The sequence below is a fragment of the Amblyomma maculatum genome, chromosome 3, assembly GCF_055883805.1.
Source record: "Amblyomma maculatum isolate TAMU_Amacu chromosome 3, ASM5588380v1, whole genome shotgun sequence".
NCBI lineage: Eukaryota > Metazoa > Arthropoda > Arachnida > Ixodida > Ixodidae > Amblyomma > Amblyomma maculatum.
This window is the reverse complement of record NC_139346.1, coordinates 70,025,872-70,044,252: the sequence shown is the minus strand read 5'-3', so window position 1 is coordinate 70,044,252 and position 18,381 is coordinate 70,025,872. Positions and strand designations below refer to the sequence as shown.

The 18,381-nt window shown below is 43.9% G+C and overlaps 1 protein-coding gene across 1 annotated transcript; it reads right to left on the bottom strand.

Annotated features, from left to right (window-relative positions):
* Positions 1-9,090: 9,090 nt before the first annotated feature.
* On the bottom strand, positions 9,091-17,671 carry LOC146194943 (uncharacterized). The gene is made up of 4 exons (XM_084596678.1): positions 17,592-17,671; positions 15,027-15,412; positions 13,722-13,859; positions 9,091-9,745 (listed from the first exon to the last, which is right to left on the bottom strand). The coding sequence occupies exons 1-4, from the start codon at positions 17,644-17,646 to the stop codon at positions 9,401-9,403; spliced, it is 924 nt and encodes a 307-aa protein (XP_084452804.1). The 5' UTR covers positions 17,647-17,671; the 3' UTR covers positions 9,091-9,400.
* Positions 17,672-18,381: the final 710 nt, after the last annotated feature.

The window sequence follows — 18,381 nt, the reverse complement described above, 5'->3', positions numbered from 1 at the left end:
AGGCGGAGTTCCGAGCTTCTCTTCTATTCTGGCCAACTTTGGTTATAGATTAATCAAATTATGTTCAAGTTATCTAGCTGAAAATTATCTGACTAAATATATAGTTTTTATTTGTATTCAGTTGTTCGCTTTTCAGGTATGAGTAGATGTTTTTATAAAAATTCTCAACATCGGCCCAGGAAATGAAAATTTCCTAATTTGCAGGCCTTTATTTCAGAAAAGGTTCATGGTAGAGCAGCAATAATTCCACAATATGTTCTCAGCATAATTATCCGCAAACAGCTAAAACTCATATTTTTATGACATTTGAATACAAAGATACGATCGCGCTAATTTACAGAAAACAGCGAATATTGAAAGATTTTAGGAAAAAAAAACAGTTTTAAGATTGTTCAAACTTTTTCCACCCATTCTACACTACCTCAGCTTTCAAAACCATTAAAAACACCTTGCATAATTTTGTAGCGCAAGTAATTATGGCCACTTCGATAAAGCCTTTGTCCAATTATAGCGCACCGCGCAGTTCTGAAGATTCTACGGAATTTGTGAATTGTTCAAGGTTTTTAAATTTTGGCATATAATTTTATAACAGGGAGAAATATATTTACAAAAGAGGATTAAATATATATACATTGAGGAACAGCCAAGGAGCCAGGCTACGAGGGCCCCCGTTCGACGCACTTCTTTTTCTTAATCTTCCACAAACGAGCGCGCCACTTCGTCCTCATCATTCTCCAGCTATAACAATATTTCTTCGGTCATGTTTTGTCTCGACTTCGCGAATCGACGATGACAGACACAGCAATGAATGATTCAGAATCAATGTTGTGCGCGTCGAGGTTCTGATGCGCTGTGGCATCAGGCAACACACAGACGTTTTTCGCAATCACCTTCACCTTAACGCGGATTGCACAAAAAGACGATAACGTTCAATGAGCAAGCAACGTATTCCAAATCATTTTAGTAGAATGAAAGAATTGGAAAGGGCGTGGAAAACTGCCTCATTAAAACAATGTTTCTGGGCTGCATTCGTTTTTTCGAATGACTCGACAGCGCACATTATTTTCATTCCTGTACAGTTTTTTTATTCCTTTGCCACCGCCTAGCGCGGCTGGAATGGTCAAACTCAAACTAATAGGCGGAACAAACTATTTTTGTTGTTTATTGTCGATATATATGTTGTGCGCCATATAAATGTACCGGGGCCTTCATGCTCGCAGTCTGCACGAAAAACTGTCATTTTTTTTACCACCGTGTGAATGCCCAAAACTAAAATGGTAACCTCGCGAGTCTTCCGGCTTTTCATTTTCCAGTGATTGCGTCTAGAAAGTACACACATCGTATTCGGTCCTTTCTCCAGGTAAACAGACGATGCTGCGCGTAGTTCCTTATGGATAATACAAAAGCACTAGAACAAAAACATCGCTGAGAAAATGGTCATTTGTTCCTTCAACTTGAGGCAACGTTTTCCTTCTCGGCAATGAAAACGCTACCTTCTAATCACTAATTTAATGTCACATGATCATGCTATGGCGACACGGTTTCGTTTTGTATGCGCGTTCTCACTGACACCTGGATTTGTACTAGAGGTTAAGTAGATGCAGGGATGTAATCGGCGTCCAATACCGGCATATTGGTCGTGAGTGCTAGCCGGCCTGGGGTATACGTATGTGGTCGCACGGTCGTGCTATCATCAGATATAATTGTGCGACAAACGTATGCGCCTGCTACAAAATCTGCATGCATGCATAGCCTAAAACCGTAAACACATTTAGCTGACCCCCAAAAATGCGCCGCATATGAGCGCACCGAACAGACGAATCCAGACAGCTGCAGCGGTACGTGCTTGAATGCGTTATAGTAATTGTCCCGTACGTGGTACTCTGTGAGGTCCGAACGATCGATAGGCTGAAATGTTGTCGGAATTAAATGCCGCGGTTCGGCGTCCAGCGCACGTGTATTCAACCATAAAAATGTAGAATTTGTTTTGATTGAATGGTCAACGAAAAATATTCACTTCGGTAGCCCATTAAAGCTGCGTTTTTAGGATGGCAATGACAATCAGGAGATCAGGGTGCAAAGTGGTCCATCGTGGGCAGTTTTCATACAGGGATAGCTAATATTGGAAAAACACAAGACAAATTGGTCCATTACAGCCAGTTTAAAAAAAAAACGGGACGGTCAACGTCGGAAGAACACAGGACACCTTGTTCCATTGTAGCCAGTTTTAAAAACTGAACGGGCAACGCCGGAAGAACACAGGACAGCATGGTCCATTGTAGCCAGTTTTAAAAAAAGGAATGGCCAACGACGGCGGAATATAGGACAACTTGGTCCATTGTAGCCAGCTTTAAAAAACTGAACATCCAATACTGGAAGAACAGAGGATAACATTGTCCATTGTAGCCATGTTTAAAAACCGGAACCTCCAATGCTGGAACAACACAAGACAACTTGGTCCATTGTAGCCAGTTTTAAAAAACGGAAAACCCAACGACGGAGGAACGCAGGACAACTTGGCCCATTATAGCCAGTTTTAAAACCCGGTGCGACCATATTGGAGAAACAATGGCAATCTAGGTCCAATATAGACATTCTATATGTACGGCAGCGCCAATATCGGGAACTCACTGTACATCTTGGCCCAAGCTAGCCAGTGCTGGCTATTGGCAGTGCCAACACTGGGAGAGCATTGGCTAGCCTGGGCCATTGTTGGACATGGTGTTGACTGGCATGTCCTATGTTGGGAGCATGCTGGTTAGGCTGGCCCACTGTGGGGCCACTGTTTGCCATCGTACTTACAACATTGGCCCAATGCTTTGTGCTGCCTGGGATGGTGATAGGGTGAAGGATGATTTAATGGTTGGCCTAGCGCGAGGGCTCCTCTCGCGTCACTGCCTATCTTCTTCGTAACACTTCCCGGGGCCACCGAGCAATCGTCCCGATCGGTTCGCTCGATGTTGATGGTGACGTGACGGTGAGGATGTTCAAGGAAAGGCAGGAGTGAATGACTTGCTTGCCACCACGATGACAGATGCGTGGGTGATCGCCTCCCCTGGAGCTGTTCAACCATCCGTCACCAGAGTACATGGGTCCGATGGCTCGAGGTCACGTCGGGCGGCTTGAGCGGGGGCTGCGTGTTCGTGTCCATCGGTTCCTTCGGGTCATTCAGGTCTTTCGGGTCCTTCGTATCGGTTCTGGTTGGTCTGTCTGTTCTCCCTGTCTTCAGGTTCGGGCTGGGGGCAGCCCGGTGGTAGTTGGTCGGGTCCGGACTAGAAGGGCTGGGTTGAAGCTGCTCGGCGATGTCCCTGGGCCCTCGGTCGATGGTCCCGGATTACAGATGGCGTCGATGCTCCAAGGCGTGGATGGGGTGGACCTACGCCGCACCTCCAACCAAAATTGTTACGTGGTGACAAGCGAAGAGGACAGCACCACATGACAATAGGGTGAAGGATGATTTAATGGTTGGCCTAGTACGAGGGCTCCTCTCGCGACACTGCCTATCTTCGTTTTTTAACAATAATAAAAAATCTTCTTAATTTATGTTATGCGTGCTCATGCAAATTTTATCCACCCACCGCGCAATAGTGCACCGCCTACAGACCGCATATCTTTTCGGCGCCCAGAACTGCATGTTCAATTCGATTAGGACGTTTAATTACGCTAATACGCTGGTGAGAATTTCCCGCCCACTTCCTTTGATTAAACATTTAGGGGGGGGCACAAAAATGATGAAGCGACGAGGAACAGGAGCAGATATTTTCATCCTAAAGGAACTACGAGATGCCTAAAATAAGGCAACGAAAAGCAGTAAATAGATAGGTACTCCCTCCCTAGTCACTTCATCACAAGAATATTTTAGTTAGCTTTATTATTACCGGAGGTGTCGGCGATTAAACGTGACGCGCCTTCTCTGCCCCCTCAACTCAACACTCCGATCCACAAGAAAAAAAAAAAGGAAAACACTCCGGGCTTCTGTACCTCCCATGATAACGTCATCTGATGACGCTCGGTTAGTAGGCTTGCGGTTGTCGCGCCCATTATCCCAATCGTTAAATTTCTCCTTCCCTTCCCTCGCCCACACAATCATCGGTCTGCCTTTCCTTTATCGTCTGCGCATGCAATGCTTTCAACCTTGTCTCCTGCCTTCCTGCGCCGCCCACGTCTGTAGTTTCTTGGCCTCTCGAAATCGAGTGCGACAGCAGCCCGACCGAACCGGGTCGTTTTTGAGCGGAAGCATGCAGGTGGCCATGCTGCTGTCGAGAGCGGCGACCGTCCAGGAGAAGCACTTCCCCTAAAATCTTCTCCCATTGAGCGCCCATTAACGCGCTCTCCTGGCGAGCGCGGCTTTCCAAAATACCCCTTTCCTCTCTCCCATTTCATGTCATTCTGCCATGTCTGTTGCTTTGGTACCATCTTCTGCAGTTTTACCAACGGCTGCCTGTCTCCTCGCGGAGTTGGCGCAGCCGCTCTGCATGGATACTGGCAAACGAGCTTGCAAGTTGCGCGCGTGCAAACCTGCCGTCGCCCTTTTTAACGAGAACGAACGCTTTATGAATGCTCGGCGAGAGGCATCTTAGTACTGCGTAACAAATGGAATGTGTCCATATTATTGGCGTGAGCATGGATTTATCATTTCAAGAGATCACTGCGAAGCATTTGCATATCAAATTACAGCTGAGCACAAATTACTCATCCGCAAGTTTTCAGCATTGAGATTATGGAAAGAGCCTTTCTTTTTTACTTTATCGCATGCTGAATGCATCGTCTGAGAACGCGTACGTGCATGCGTGTTTTATCTCATGTGTATTCTTTGCCCAAGCCAAAATCAAAGGCGCAGAACATCAGCAAAGCGAACCAGCACATACAGTTCGGCAGTGTAGGGTATCGCCGAGTTTCGCAGCTACATGTAAGAATCGCTGGCAGAAGAGAACGCGTAAGCGCCTACGCTATAAGGTAGTGAAGGAGCTTTGCCGAAATGCTTTTCTGGTGTAGCTAGAAGGCGATCGCCCACATTTTGTGCACAAACGTATTTACAGTACATAGTGCTCGACGAAAAAAAAGTACTTCTAGAGTGTTCATGTCGATGGGGTGTGATATGGTCGCCATACCTATGCAAACACGCAGCTGATGGACAGAGCTGACCAGCTGTTTTCTCAGTGACGCGATCACTGACATATCAATGTCGATACAGTTATCTGCAATACAGTATTTGGAAAAAAAGTATTCCAAAATAAACCCTGATAGGAATTGCTGACTAACCGAGTTGCTAGTAGAAGTGGCAGCTGCGGTACAAACAAGTTTCCACACAGATGCAGTGGCATATATAAGCTTATCGCCAATGTGGGTTGGGCCTCACGGTCAGTTTGTACAATAATCGCACTGCTACGGCGTCACTGAAGTTAATCGTTCCTTTATATTTGAGACATTTCACTGTAACAGCGTGAAAAATACCATGTTTTGCGCGTTTTGTCTTCTTGAAAAGCAAGGAAGCAGATGCATTGTAAAAAAAAGTAGCTGATCTCCTGCAGGTCCAGGCAAGCGTTTAGCATTCTTTGCTGTAGCGGAGACGAACCAATGATCTTGAAATAGTTTCCGCTTGCGATGTCCCTTTTACTACAGGGCCTACTGTGTGTAAACTAATACAAACGTTCAGCTCCGCAGGTTACCGCGCGGGGCAGATAGAGAAATATTAAAAATGTCTAGGAAATCAGCAGCTCGCTTCGGAACCCTTGCATGTATCATGTGCGCCGAGGCTCATTTTGTTTACGTAATGAATGCATCTGATGGCCTCTGTTTACTTCTTTGCTGGAACGCTCCGCAGGGACATGGGTTCATAAGTTATTCTGAAGGTTGAGAAGACTTGCAAAGGATGTCCATTGTTGAACAATGGACATCCTTTGCAAGTCTTCTCAATCTATAGTGACCGGAATGTTAGGGGCTCAAATATTTTTCAAGTAGGCTGTGGCTTTCGACAGATTTCTTTGCCGGCTGTGATCGTCACACTTCGCGAACACTTTGATATCAGGGCTTCTTATTACGTAACTACGTAGACAATAGAGCTCTAAGAGCTGCCTTGCAAATGCATGCTGTACGGAATTCATGTCTAATGTGGCCGCATCTTTTTCCTCGAATATGCAGGGCTATCAATTTTGTCAATGCCTGTGAAGTAGCAACTTGGTCGAACTTACAAAACAGTTCCGGGAATTAACAAGTTCAATTCGCTGTGTTGAGTGAAGTATACAGCGTATGCTCCCAGGGATGTATACACTCATAGGCTATATAAAAGGTGGACCGCAGGGTACAGGATGAGGTGGTAGCTCGATGAAAACCATTGTTGAAATATTCAAATAATGCACAAACCTCCTATACGATAGAAGCTGTTCAGTGGTTGAGTGACCTTTTTAGTAGAACACCCAATCAACAATATTGAATATAATATATGACCAGATATTATGAGTGTAACAGCATGACACCAAAATCATGATGTGTGCGATACCAGCGAGCTGACAAAAACCTCGATACATTTACAACAGTTATTACGTCTAAGAGGCAGTAATGTAGGGCCTGGTTGCAGCTGACATAACGCACATTTTCCTTATTCTGTGTGTCTGTTATGCCCCTTTTTGGCATGAGAGGGCCGAATAAATTTCAAAGGAATGCCTTTCGGTCCCTCAAAAAGTAAACTAAAAACGTTTGAACATATTATGCATGCTTCTTTGCTTTAGCTGTCTACTAATAATGACTATTTGCGCGTTGGAAACACAATGAGCTACACAATTTGTTGGGCTAACTCATAAACCTGTAAAAACGTGCAGACTTGTTACGCTACACTCATCTCCTTGTTCGCTTCACTTCACAGCTGCTGGTTTTCTCCCGAGATGTATTATTCAACTTTCAATTTAAGCTATAGGCGTACAATTACCCTGACTTTATGCGTACAAAGATTTCAAATAATACATACCGCCTTCAGAGCCGGACCACCGGTGGCTTGAAACTTGAAGTGGACAGCCAGTCTTCTATTGCACGTCCATTAAATATACTTAACAATTATCCTTCAGAGCCTAATCACTTGACCACTCTTATTCGGCTTCTTTGCAGGTTCAACCCAGTGGCTCCACCTTAAACGCTGTCAGATCATCGCTATCTCGAGCAACGCCCTTGGTTTGAAAGATTTCCGTCAACTAGTGGCTCAAACCTTCGAAATAAATTGTCAGTTTCATATTGTACACAAATATTTGCGTGTGAAGGAAGCAGAAGTCTGGAGTAGTCTTCGTGAAGCACATGCTGAAGACATGCCGCAGCGTTTTTTTAAGCATCCTTTGTCATCTAAAGCATTTTCCGCCTCTTCTGGACCAAAGGTCGACTTTCTGACGGCCTTCAGACCAATCAGGGCATTTTTGTCTGGCCGCGTGAGCGCATGCAGCTAGCTGACTACGCGCAAGTACTCAAGGGGCAGTGGCGAGGACATCTTTGATGAAGTAGAACAGTGTTATTTCTTGTTAAATTCTACTATCTCTACTACGCCGCGGCTGTTTGCGTCATCGCAGACCTTGCCGTTTCTTTAAGAGCGCTTTTTTGCAAGATCGAATATCGATCCTATCGCCCCTTGGAAGCACAAATGTTGAGAACTTCATCCGGGCGTCACTTACTACGAATTACCAAGTGTTTGGCGTATTTATTATTTTCACACCTTTTGATTTAAAGATAGGATTTGATACCTTTATTTCAACCACTTATTGTTCTTGAGATATACGAGTTCATGGAGTTATAAACATGTGGAGACCGCACGAGCGCGTAGTCGTTCTTATTTTTGCGTCCAAGGTAATGATCGACTGGAGTGCTAGAATAACTGGCCACCCTGTATACGCAGTGCCTGGTGTCATCGACGGTACCGGAACCATGAAAGAATGCAAACATTATCCTTAGTCGTAAGAAAGAGGACGCTGAGGACATTAAAATTAGACCAATCAGCTTACTGTCTGTTACGCATAAGGTAATTAGGAAGGTAATCGCTAATAGAATCAGGATAATCTCAGACTGCAATCAAGCAAAGAATCAAGCAGGTTTTTGGTTTTAGCAAGGAGACACACTCTAACCAGTACTATTCACAGCTTGCTTAGAGGCAGTATTCAGAGACTTGGAATGGGAGCAGTTAGAGATAAGGGTAGATGGAGAATACCTCAGTAATCTGCGATTTGCTGATGACATCGCCTTGCTAAGCAACTCGGGGGATGAACTGCAAATAATGATTGGTGACCTAGACAGGAAAAGGAGAAAGGTAGGCTTGAAAATCAATATGCAGAAGACTCAGGTAATGTTCAACAGCCTCGGGAAGGAACAGCAATTTACATTAGGTAGCGAAAAACTGGAACTAGTAGGCGAATATGTCTACTTAGAACAGGTAGTAACCGCAGATCCGGACGATGTAAAGGAAATAAGAATAGTATTGGGATGGAGCGCATTCGGCAACCACTCGCAGATTATGGCTAGCAGCTTACCGGTATCGCTAAAGAGGAAAGTATATAACAGTTGCATCTTACCTGTACTCACCTAAGGGGCTGAAACGTGGAGGCTAACCAAGGGAGTTCTATTTAAGTTGAGGGCAATCCAGAGGGCTATGGAACGAAAAATGGTAGTAATGTTAAGAGATAGGAAAGCGTGCAGAGTGGGCCAGAGAAATAACTCAAGTTACCGACATTCTAGTGAAAATTAAGAAGAAAAAATGGGCATGGGCAGTACATGTAGTGCGAAGAGAGGATAACCGAGGACTTAGGGTAACAAACCGGATTCCAAGGGAAGGAAAGCGTAGCAGGGGGCTGCAGAAAGTTAGGTGGGCGAATGAGGTTAAGAAGGTCGCAGGTGTCAAGTGGATGCAGCTAGCACAGAGCCGGGTTAATTGAAGAAATATGGGAGAGGCCTTCGCCCTGCAGTGGGTATAGTCAGGCTGCTGCTGCTGATGATGATGACCTTTACCATTTTATTACTCGTGGTCTTGTAAATTTAGCAGCTAAGTATCATCCTCATTCATGTATTTTAATAATTTGAATACTAATGCAGACGTTGTGAAAGACTTAAGTGCAGAAACAACCGCGTTTAATCAGAGCTGGAGAAAATAGGCCACACTGGAACTATGCTTTCCGGGTTTTAACATACGGATTAAGAATGGATTGTGGACAAAACAAGTAAGCATTGAGATTACATATGTTTATGGGATGCATGGCTGCATTGAAGCAATCCGCAGTATGCTCACCTCTATCGCGGATTAAAAATGTACATTATAATAAACAAAAGTCATAAAACCATCATTTCAATTTGGGATGGAGCCCCGTATTGTGAAAAAACACCACCAGCGCTTAACGCACTCGGCCACTAATGCCCACCCGATGTTTCTCGATCCCTAGACATATCGGCACAAGGTGCGACTCTGTCGCTTGGTGTCGTGTCCGCATGGGATGAGGTCTGTGAAGCGTGAGGTCCATCGGAATACGACCATGCAGTCGTCGCCGCGAGGGTAGAGCAGGGCCGAGTCTCCCCTGCGACAGCTGTACGAGCAGTGGAAAAGGAAGAAGAGCACGGCAGGTGGTAGGTCCACGTGCGGTAGGAACTGCTCCTGGTTTCCATGGCCCTGCGCCGGGCTCTCGGCGAACGCCAGGAAGGCGAGGCGCGTAGCCACCAGATGCGCTAGCACGCCGCCTTTGAGGGTGCGCTCCTGGAGTCTTGCTATAGGCAGCTCTGACTCCACCTGCTTACGTTACAAAGGATACGCACAAGGAAAGTGAGCTGCAACAACGGTTTTGTGGCTAAACACCATTCTATCAGAAAAGCAGCACACAAAAAGTCGCAGACAAAGACCTGGTGACAAGGACCGCTACTGAACATACAACAGCTTTTATTTTTGAAAGAATGCACTGTTATATACATTCTGTACAGCCGATGGCTATCATTCACGCATGCGCAAATAGTTTTTGGGAAAGTGTGATAGAGGCTATGATGACAGCCCGCTCACAGACCAAATATCTGTTCAGATTCTTATTTCCCTTGTGATGGGTTCTTTGCTATTTTTAGTTAATGAGGTGTTCTAAAGTGCAGGTGAACAATCTTGACAGGTAAGACAATGCCTTGCGAGGAAACCTTCAAACTGTTTTCCCTCGCGCGCATTTTGGACGTTCCTGGCATGCTCTCGTAACCTCTCGTTCACCATATCCTAGTTTGCCCAACATATGTTTTTGCAGAAGTTAAGGGGATTTGGTATACTACACCTTCTACGCATTCAAGAAAAGGGCGTCTGTGTTTTTTTCTACAGCTACGCTGCTTGGTTACCTCCGGATCAGTTAGTCATCTAGCAAACCTTGGACAGTTTGTGAGGAACAGAGAACACGACTTTCACGTAGTAACCCGGGGCCACCTTTTTCAGATTGTGCGACAGTGTGTGTATGAAGGTATCACTGCTACCTCCTGCCTACGCTGTGCGCGGACCATCACACGTCTCTGCCTTACTGCGCATTTTTTTTTTCAGAAGCATAGAGTTTCTTACTCTTACCTAGAGGGAAAGCTGTGCTGCCGTCTATGGGAGTTTACATGGAGTTTCCAGATGGCCAGTTCAGCCACCATGGGCGCTCAAAGCATCATGGGCCGGAGAGCTACCGAGTGCAGAACTACAACTTTTGTCCAAACCTAATGCAAAAATAAACGTTGTTCTACCGTAAATAATGTCCTAAGATTGAATATTGTGACTATAAATTGCAAAAAGAGAGAGAAACAATGCCAGTGTGAGATTTATCCAATATAAGCGATGGCCCTTTCTCCTATTGGCTTAGTTTTGAGCAGCACAAATACCAATATTTCGCAGTTAATAGGCACACTTTGAAACAAAAAAAAATGTTACGAAAATATTTATCGTTGTGCAATCACTTAAGGAAGTTTTTAGTGGCATTTCGGGAAACAAAAACCATTTATTGGCGACGTCTGCTTTTGCGCCTTCGCTACTATGGCTTTCGCGGTCTATGTACGCACCTTCAGATGATGATGATAACAAAAAAGAAACATTGCAGTAACGCCACTCCACGTACTGGAGAAAAACCGACTGTCCCGCAACAAGTAGCACACCGGCCCATGATTCTTAGCGCGCCCATGGTGGCTGAAGTGCAGCGCCCTCAGTTTTCCCTCTAGTTAGTGTAAGGAACTCTATGTTCAGAAGGCCTTCAGCGACTGAAAGTGACATGGCAATAATAGCTCGTTTAACGAGCTTCTATTGGGCGGAATTGGACGGAAGAAGTGGATAGTTGGTGTGCGGTTCATATCACCAGGAAACACCATCTTTAAAGTGGAACTGTATATCTAGAAACCTAATTTGGCCATTCACTGGGAGTTCGTGTGCGAGGTCGAGAGGGTTTATTACCATTTAAAATGGAGCCAGTACATGACCGCAAGGTTGTCTCACAAGTCGTTGTCCTAGCTGCCAAGATTCTTCACCTGGACTTGAAAAAACCTCGGTAAATAGAGATAGCAAGGAATCCATCACCAGGGAAATCAGAATCTGAACAGATATTTAATCTGGGAGAGGGCCTGTGTCAGCACCACCTCTATCATATATTCCCAAAAAGAGCTGAACTATTTGCGCATGCGTGAATGATAGCCATCGCTTATCAGAATATATATAACAATGTATTGTTTAAAAAATAAAAACTTGTAAATTTAGCGCCCGTCCTTGTCCGCGTCTTTTTTGCGCTGTTTTCTGTGAACTATGTACCAATACGCCCAACTTGCCACATTAAATGACACCATTCCTCTCATTGCTTTCATAGTCACTGTAATGCACAATTACAATTTCAAGATCATGAAATAGAGACTATCTAGGTTTAGCATAGAGATTTGGCAAGCAGATTCTGTTAATTTATTGTGGAACTGCATTATTGCCCAAAGAAGATAACCACCCAGCATGCATTCAATACCAATCTTTTACATGCCCGCTGGGCCAGGTCAGGTATTGCAGTTAGGCACATATTAATGGCTTTAAATTTTCACAACAAAATAGAGTGGTAGATACGTGCAACTTAGGCATTGGAAAGTTGTGACATCCCATAAAATGGTGTTGAAGACGGTTGATTTTGATACGAGCAAGGGGAAATCTGACGCCACATAAATGTCCGTTGGGGATGCCACACGAGCGACAGATGTTCCCGAGCTGACACGGGGAACAGGGCCCTACCACAGGGATATTTATTTTGCGTGCTGTCGTCCCACTCTCTCCATCAGTAGCCAGCGAAACTATAGTACATATTATATGCTACGGTTTGTTATGTTGTGGTGATATCACAAGAGCACATGGGTTTTGCTCTGATTGCTATTCCTGCCATTTGTGAGACAAATAAGGCTTTCGCTTGTAAAATAAAAACTATAGCAGGGAGTGGTAGCTGATCCGAGTGAAATCCAATAGAATGAATCTATTTCTATGCTCCCGCTCTTCAATTATGCGACGCGCAATTTTCCCTTGATGGCTTCCAAAATGTGCGCGCATTCTGTCACCCTTCCCCTTTTTCTGCTGTTGGCGTTCGCATGTCCTGTCGTTCGGTAAGCGCGCCCGTATGTGGCCGTTCTCCCATGTAGCATAAAGCTTCAACTCGATAGTTTGTTAGCGATGTACTTGCCTTAAGAAGGGTAGACCATTACCGATTCACTCTGTATATTGTGTCGATGTTTTGCGTTGATTGGAACAGTGGTGATGCAAAACTACATTTTTATGACGCATAACCTAACCTTTTACTGTTAAAGCATCGGCTGCGTTGCAATTTTTCGCAGCTGCTGAGCAAAACGCACCGGCACCTAATTGCTGATGCGACTTTGTTGTTCTGATGTGAATTAAATATTTGACACTCCTTTTTTAACTCTTCTTGATCAAAATATTTTGAGGACATCATGTCCACGTACGTTTGGATCTTTAAGCTGTTGTGTCTTAAATACATGTCTGCGAGTGGCAAAACAACTTTCTTTGAAACGCTATCCTTGCATTTTAATTTATTTGCCTTCCTACCACCCTTTTAGAAATCAGCATGATCCGTGCTTGATACAGGGCAACCTTTGTCATTTCTCCGCTTATCATTTATTGAGGCATTGATCCGCATGAAAGAGGCTACCAAGATATTTTGAAAATGATTGCTACCGAACCAGGCTAGTGCGTTCATAAAAAATAAATCCTTTTGGCTGCAATAAAATAAGCTATAAATTATGTATAGAGCCCTGTTTTAGTCAACGAGTGCTGAGCTTTACGTTCAATGAGAGATCTCAAAACATCACACTGGGACTAATCTATTATAGATAAGAGGATTTTGCTTGCCCGGTAATGATTAGCTGCATAGGCCTAATAGTATAGGGCGCGCACTTATTGAATCTATTTATTATCAGTGAATATGAGGTATCAATTTATTAAGTTTCAGCTACGCGTATGCGCCATTCCTATTCTGAGGACACACAGCAAGAGAAAGTACATCGTTTCTGGGCAACGTATTACTGCGTGTATAAAGGGCGGAGAATAAGGCAGAAAAATTAAAGATTTTTCGTGACAGACAGGAACAAATTACCAATACTGCTGTAACACAGATTAGGGTGAGTAATTTAGATATATGGTGTTGTGCATGAATCAGGAAACAAAGCAGGTGGCAGGAAATGGCCTGAAACAAAAAGGGCGGGAAAAGCATCCAAAACATACAGCGATAGCTTACGCTGTTATTGGTCGCATGTAGGCAGTACATGTAGTTGATGCTGGTTATATCATTCCTGGTCCAGTAAGCGTCCCATCTGTCTAGGTACCCTTCGGGTAGATCTTCCACCACATGGCGGGCAAGGCCATGAGCGATTATCTGGACGGAATGAAATAAGAAAACCATGAGCAGGAGAGTCGCATGTCTACACGTAAACACCCCAATGTGGCTTTTTGTATGCATCGGTAGGCTGCAGCCGAAAAAAGCGCATGAAATCGACGCCGAGGGTACCGAGCTCAGGGAATGAAATACATGGTCAAAACCAAACTCCGGCGATAGTTTGATGCAACCACTTGAGCATTGTCGCTTAAAGGGACGATAGAAGCTGGAAATAAACAAATAAAAAGAAAAACCGTCATAATAGTTTTCATCCATCCTTACCGCAGAAACGTCTGCGACTGTTATTACCACTCTTACGTGCCTTCCAGCCCGCTAGTGGAGCCACGATCGGATACGTCACTTACGTGAAGTAATGCTTGTGTAGACCGGAGTCATTTTAATCTCATGCAGCTACAACTATTACCGGAAAAAAAAGACGCACAAAGAAAACTGGCAGCTGACTTACGCTTACCAATTTCGTAAATAAAAATCAACACCATCCTGGAAAACAAATCCTGTTTTCCAGCAAAGAACATGACGAGAGCATCTGATGTACTATGCATAAACTAAAATACGAGGTTTTAATATAACCAGACCGTCAAATCATTCTCCTCTTTTGAATGCGGTTTCCTCATTTCAGCCCTACAAACTCAGCGCCTATATTTAGTTAGGTCATTGCCGGTTTAAATGCCTTTTGGAATCTATCAAGACTATCCTGAACACTTTTTTAAAAGCTCTAAATGTAAATAATCAATGTTTGCGTTTTCGCGCTAAGCGCACGAAGATACTCCGATGTAGATTGATCTACCTCAAAAGTTCATGATTTACGCTGTTTCTTTCGGTGCACAATTCGTATGCTATACAGCTCCATTACTGGGAAGATTTTCCAAAGGACTTGTGCGATCACACCAGGGTGATTACCTAAATTTTAAAGGGTTGTTGGGAGGGTGCTAGGGCAGTAATAATACAGCTTGGACAGTGCCTTTTTGTACAGATAAGCACTAAAGAATTTCGCAATCACATTTGTGCTTAGCAATGTGTAACATAGTTAGTTTGTAAAGAGTCCGATTGCAAGCATTAGTATGCGATGAAGACAGACGTGAAAAATATTCCTTCGGGTATCGTCCAAATTATCCGCTTTTAGAGCAATGTGAGGCCCTCACATACCTGTCCAAAAGCAGCGAAATTGTAGACACTGAGGCCTTCCTGGTAGAAGTGTGGCGGCAGAAAGTACTTATAGAAGAAGCCGTCCACGGGAACAACTCCAGCCACGAGCAGAAGATGCGCCTGCACGATGGGTGGCAGCGCGTGCCAGCTACGCAGCGTGCACAACCAGTCTCTCAGGAAGCCGGCGCCCAGTTCCTCTAGCACCCAGAAGGGTGCGAATTGCCCCGATGACCATGCCGACTGCGGGAAGCCCGTGACACGACTCACGGGAAGTCGGCGCAGTGTGCTAGACGCGTTCGGCTGGAGCACCGAGACGGCAGCGTTCTGGATGGAGGCCATCAGGTTTCCTGCCTTCATAATGCCGCCGTAAGAGATGTTGGCCGTACCTGCAACGAATGGAGTTAAGACGCGGGGAAGCTTCGTATCAGTGCTTGATGTCAATAAAAATGAAAGCGGTGAGAATTACGCCTGAATGTGCATACGAAACTGGACACAATATTTTTTAAAGTATTTTTTCTTTTTCATCCTTATTTTGTAACCATTGTAAACATCCCATTCTTAAGAAAGCGTGAACTGTAATGTATCATCAAGATAAATAATGACCCCAAATTAGCATTAAAATTTAACAAACAAAGGTCTCTGCTTCCCAAGTCATGTCTCTCTCTCTCGCATTTCTGTAAAATGAGTTTAATGAAACAGGAAGAGAAGTGCTAAGCAAACAACTTAAGAATTTAGAAATTTTGCGTTCCAAACAGCTACCAACAGCATTGATTGAAGCTACGCAGAGTGCGTTTGATATTTTGTGACAGAGGATGCACATCCAGAAGTATTCATATGACTCAGAAATTGAAAATTCTGGCGTTCAGGTCATTAAACTTGATTTATGAGATGGCCAACTCTTGTGAAAGCTAATATCAAGGCTATTTTGTGCTACTGAAACAATTTTTGGTTTTCTTTGGCATGGTTTTCGAGTTTAAAGCTATAGAATCGATTACAGATAAGAAAGACAAACATCGGCGTATGTATAGATCCTCTCTACGCTGCACTGTTGTTTTTAAGTCGCGAAACAAGATAAGTTAACTTGTCATAACTTCCTTTCTCGCAGTTATAGAAAGAAATTTTGATATGCTTGATCAGGGCGGCCTGAAAATTTATTTCCGCACAACCATCCTAGTCCCTTTTAGGTAATTCTTCGTATGAGCGTTTAAGCGGGTTGAAACATATTCTCTAATATTTGTGCTTGCTACACACAGCTACACACAATACAAGACACAGGTGTCAAGTGATCTGCAATTAAACCGGTGTTGCACCACCTTTCCCCTTCATGCAAACTTCTTGATCTCATCCACACGATCTACCTTTTGGCGTCCTGTTCCTTGCTTTTCTTTGCTCGGAACGTACACTTTTATTGATAAGCAATATCGGCTGCCTTAATGTCACTTTACCCGCTTTGTCTATGGGCTATTTTTGTGTGTTCTGAACTGGATAAACCTAATTGCTGCCTTTTTCAAGTCAGTTTCTAAAACGTTTGTTTACCCGGTAATGTCCCTTCTTCCATTTGACTCCTGGCAAGGCAATATTATTACATTTTTTGTTCTTGATCAGTACAAACGAAGATCTTAAATGTGCCTACTCATACACTTATGAAGCATCTTATACCTTTTTTCTGTGCGGTTCGTCCCACCAGCAGCCTCTCAATGCAGAAAACACAAGCCTTATCTGACCGCTTTATAAGCCTCAATAAATTGTAAACAGCTCGACCTTTTCGAGATCACTCAGCACAAATTAGATTTTCATTCGCTTTAATTTTCACACCCCAAATCATTTTGTTTTTGCTTTTTAGGTGATGAGTCTTACACTGTAGTTGTACTCCGAGTTATAAATCTAGGCAATGTAAATAGCATTCAGCAAATCTTTTATAGTGCTATAAATTAACTTTACGACAGACTTTTCTTAAGCCAATTTACTAGATGGCTGCTCTTAACATGAAGTGAATAATAGGAATTTAGCAGAAATCAACCTAATGACATTTTTCCCCATGCACGCTTTGTCACATTTCCAGACGGCTACGATACTGAGTACTCGCCGCATTGTGCTCATAAGCAATGAGAAGCGTTACCTTAATGTAGTCAGTCTATGCTCAAAAAGGGTGCATTTCCAGGAAACACTGAACACCGACCATATAACGGGACCGTCTTGCGAACGATTTGAACAAGTACACTGTAAACGTATTTCAAAATTGGGCAGATGATTTGTGCTATCTTGCAAAAGGGTCGTTTTCACAAGCTTATTGCTGAATACTATCACATGAGCGTTTTAATTCATTCCGTGAAAAACCGCAGTAGCAGTCAGCTTACAAACAGCCACGCGTCCTCCTTTTGCATTTCCTCCACCTCACCACTTCTACCACTTATGTTTACTTAAATGTCGTCACATGATACATGACAGCGAAAGTATCGATACAGAACTAAGAAGTAAACATATTACACTGAAGCTAATCGGGTACGCGTCCTTTAAAACGAAGTAAGAAAACGCTGAATGCACGACTACAAGATCGTCACTCACCGTCAAACAAGGATAGCAGCACTCCGTGAACTCCTTTAGTGTGAATCAACATCATTTCACACCTTCCTAAGCTGGTTTCCTGTAGGAGATGAAAAGACGCAGTTATCTATGAATGCTACGTGTTGAAATGTGAAAGCGTCCATTTTTTGTGGTAGCAATTTCGCAGCGACAATCCTAAATCAAAAACGGTTTTTCTTATATAGTGTCTAGGGCTTGTTGGGCATGAGACTGGAGATGCTCAAACGTTGTTGCTGAAACGCGACACTTGTGTCCGAGTTTGCACGGCCTGGTAGTCATATACATTCCAGTTACTTTCATGGCTCAGAGTGCCGAGACCTCATCACTCACTGCGCACGAACAACCACCGCACTCCACCGCTGCATTCAACGATTAGTGTTCCTTTACCGTCGGTACACATCGTAAACGTTCGTTACTACAAAGCGTTCACCACGTGTCTCTATAACACGCTTGTACACGCTTGTACCCGGTACCTCCCATCTTTCCTGGCCCTCTGCGTTACGCGTCCGCCTGGCAAACAGAGGACCTTAGTTAGAACTTCAATGCTAGCCAGTCTACTTTATTGAATGACTCCAATTTTCACGCTGTCACACTCACCGACACTTTTATGGGCACCGTTAAGTTTTGACCACGAAAACAACAACATCGAAAACTAAGCCATATGACTTTACGCGTATTCGACATAGCAATTCTTTCGCAATAAAATATCACTTGCGAGAAAAAGCTATCGAAGGCACTGCAGAGTATCCCAAACTCGGAAAACCATTGTGAA

Bases quoted from the DNA above. Each gene is read 5' to 3' on its own strand.
- LOC146194943 (XM_084596678.1), bottom strand. From the start codon at position 17,646: ATGATGTTGATTCACACTAAAGGAGTTCACGGAGTGCTGCTATCCTTG. The intron at 15,413-17,591 runs GTGAGTGACGAT...CATTCGTTGCAG, and splicing joins GCTGCTATCCTTGTTTGACG to GTACGGCCAACATCTCTTAC. The intron at 9,746-13,721 runs GTAAGCTATCGC...TAACGTAAGCAG, and splicing joins TACATGCGACCAATAACAGC to GTGGAGTCAGAGCTGCCTAT.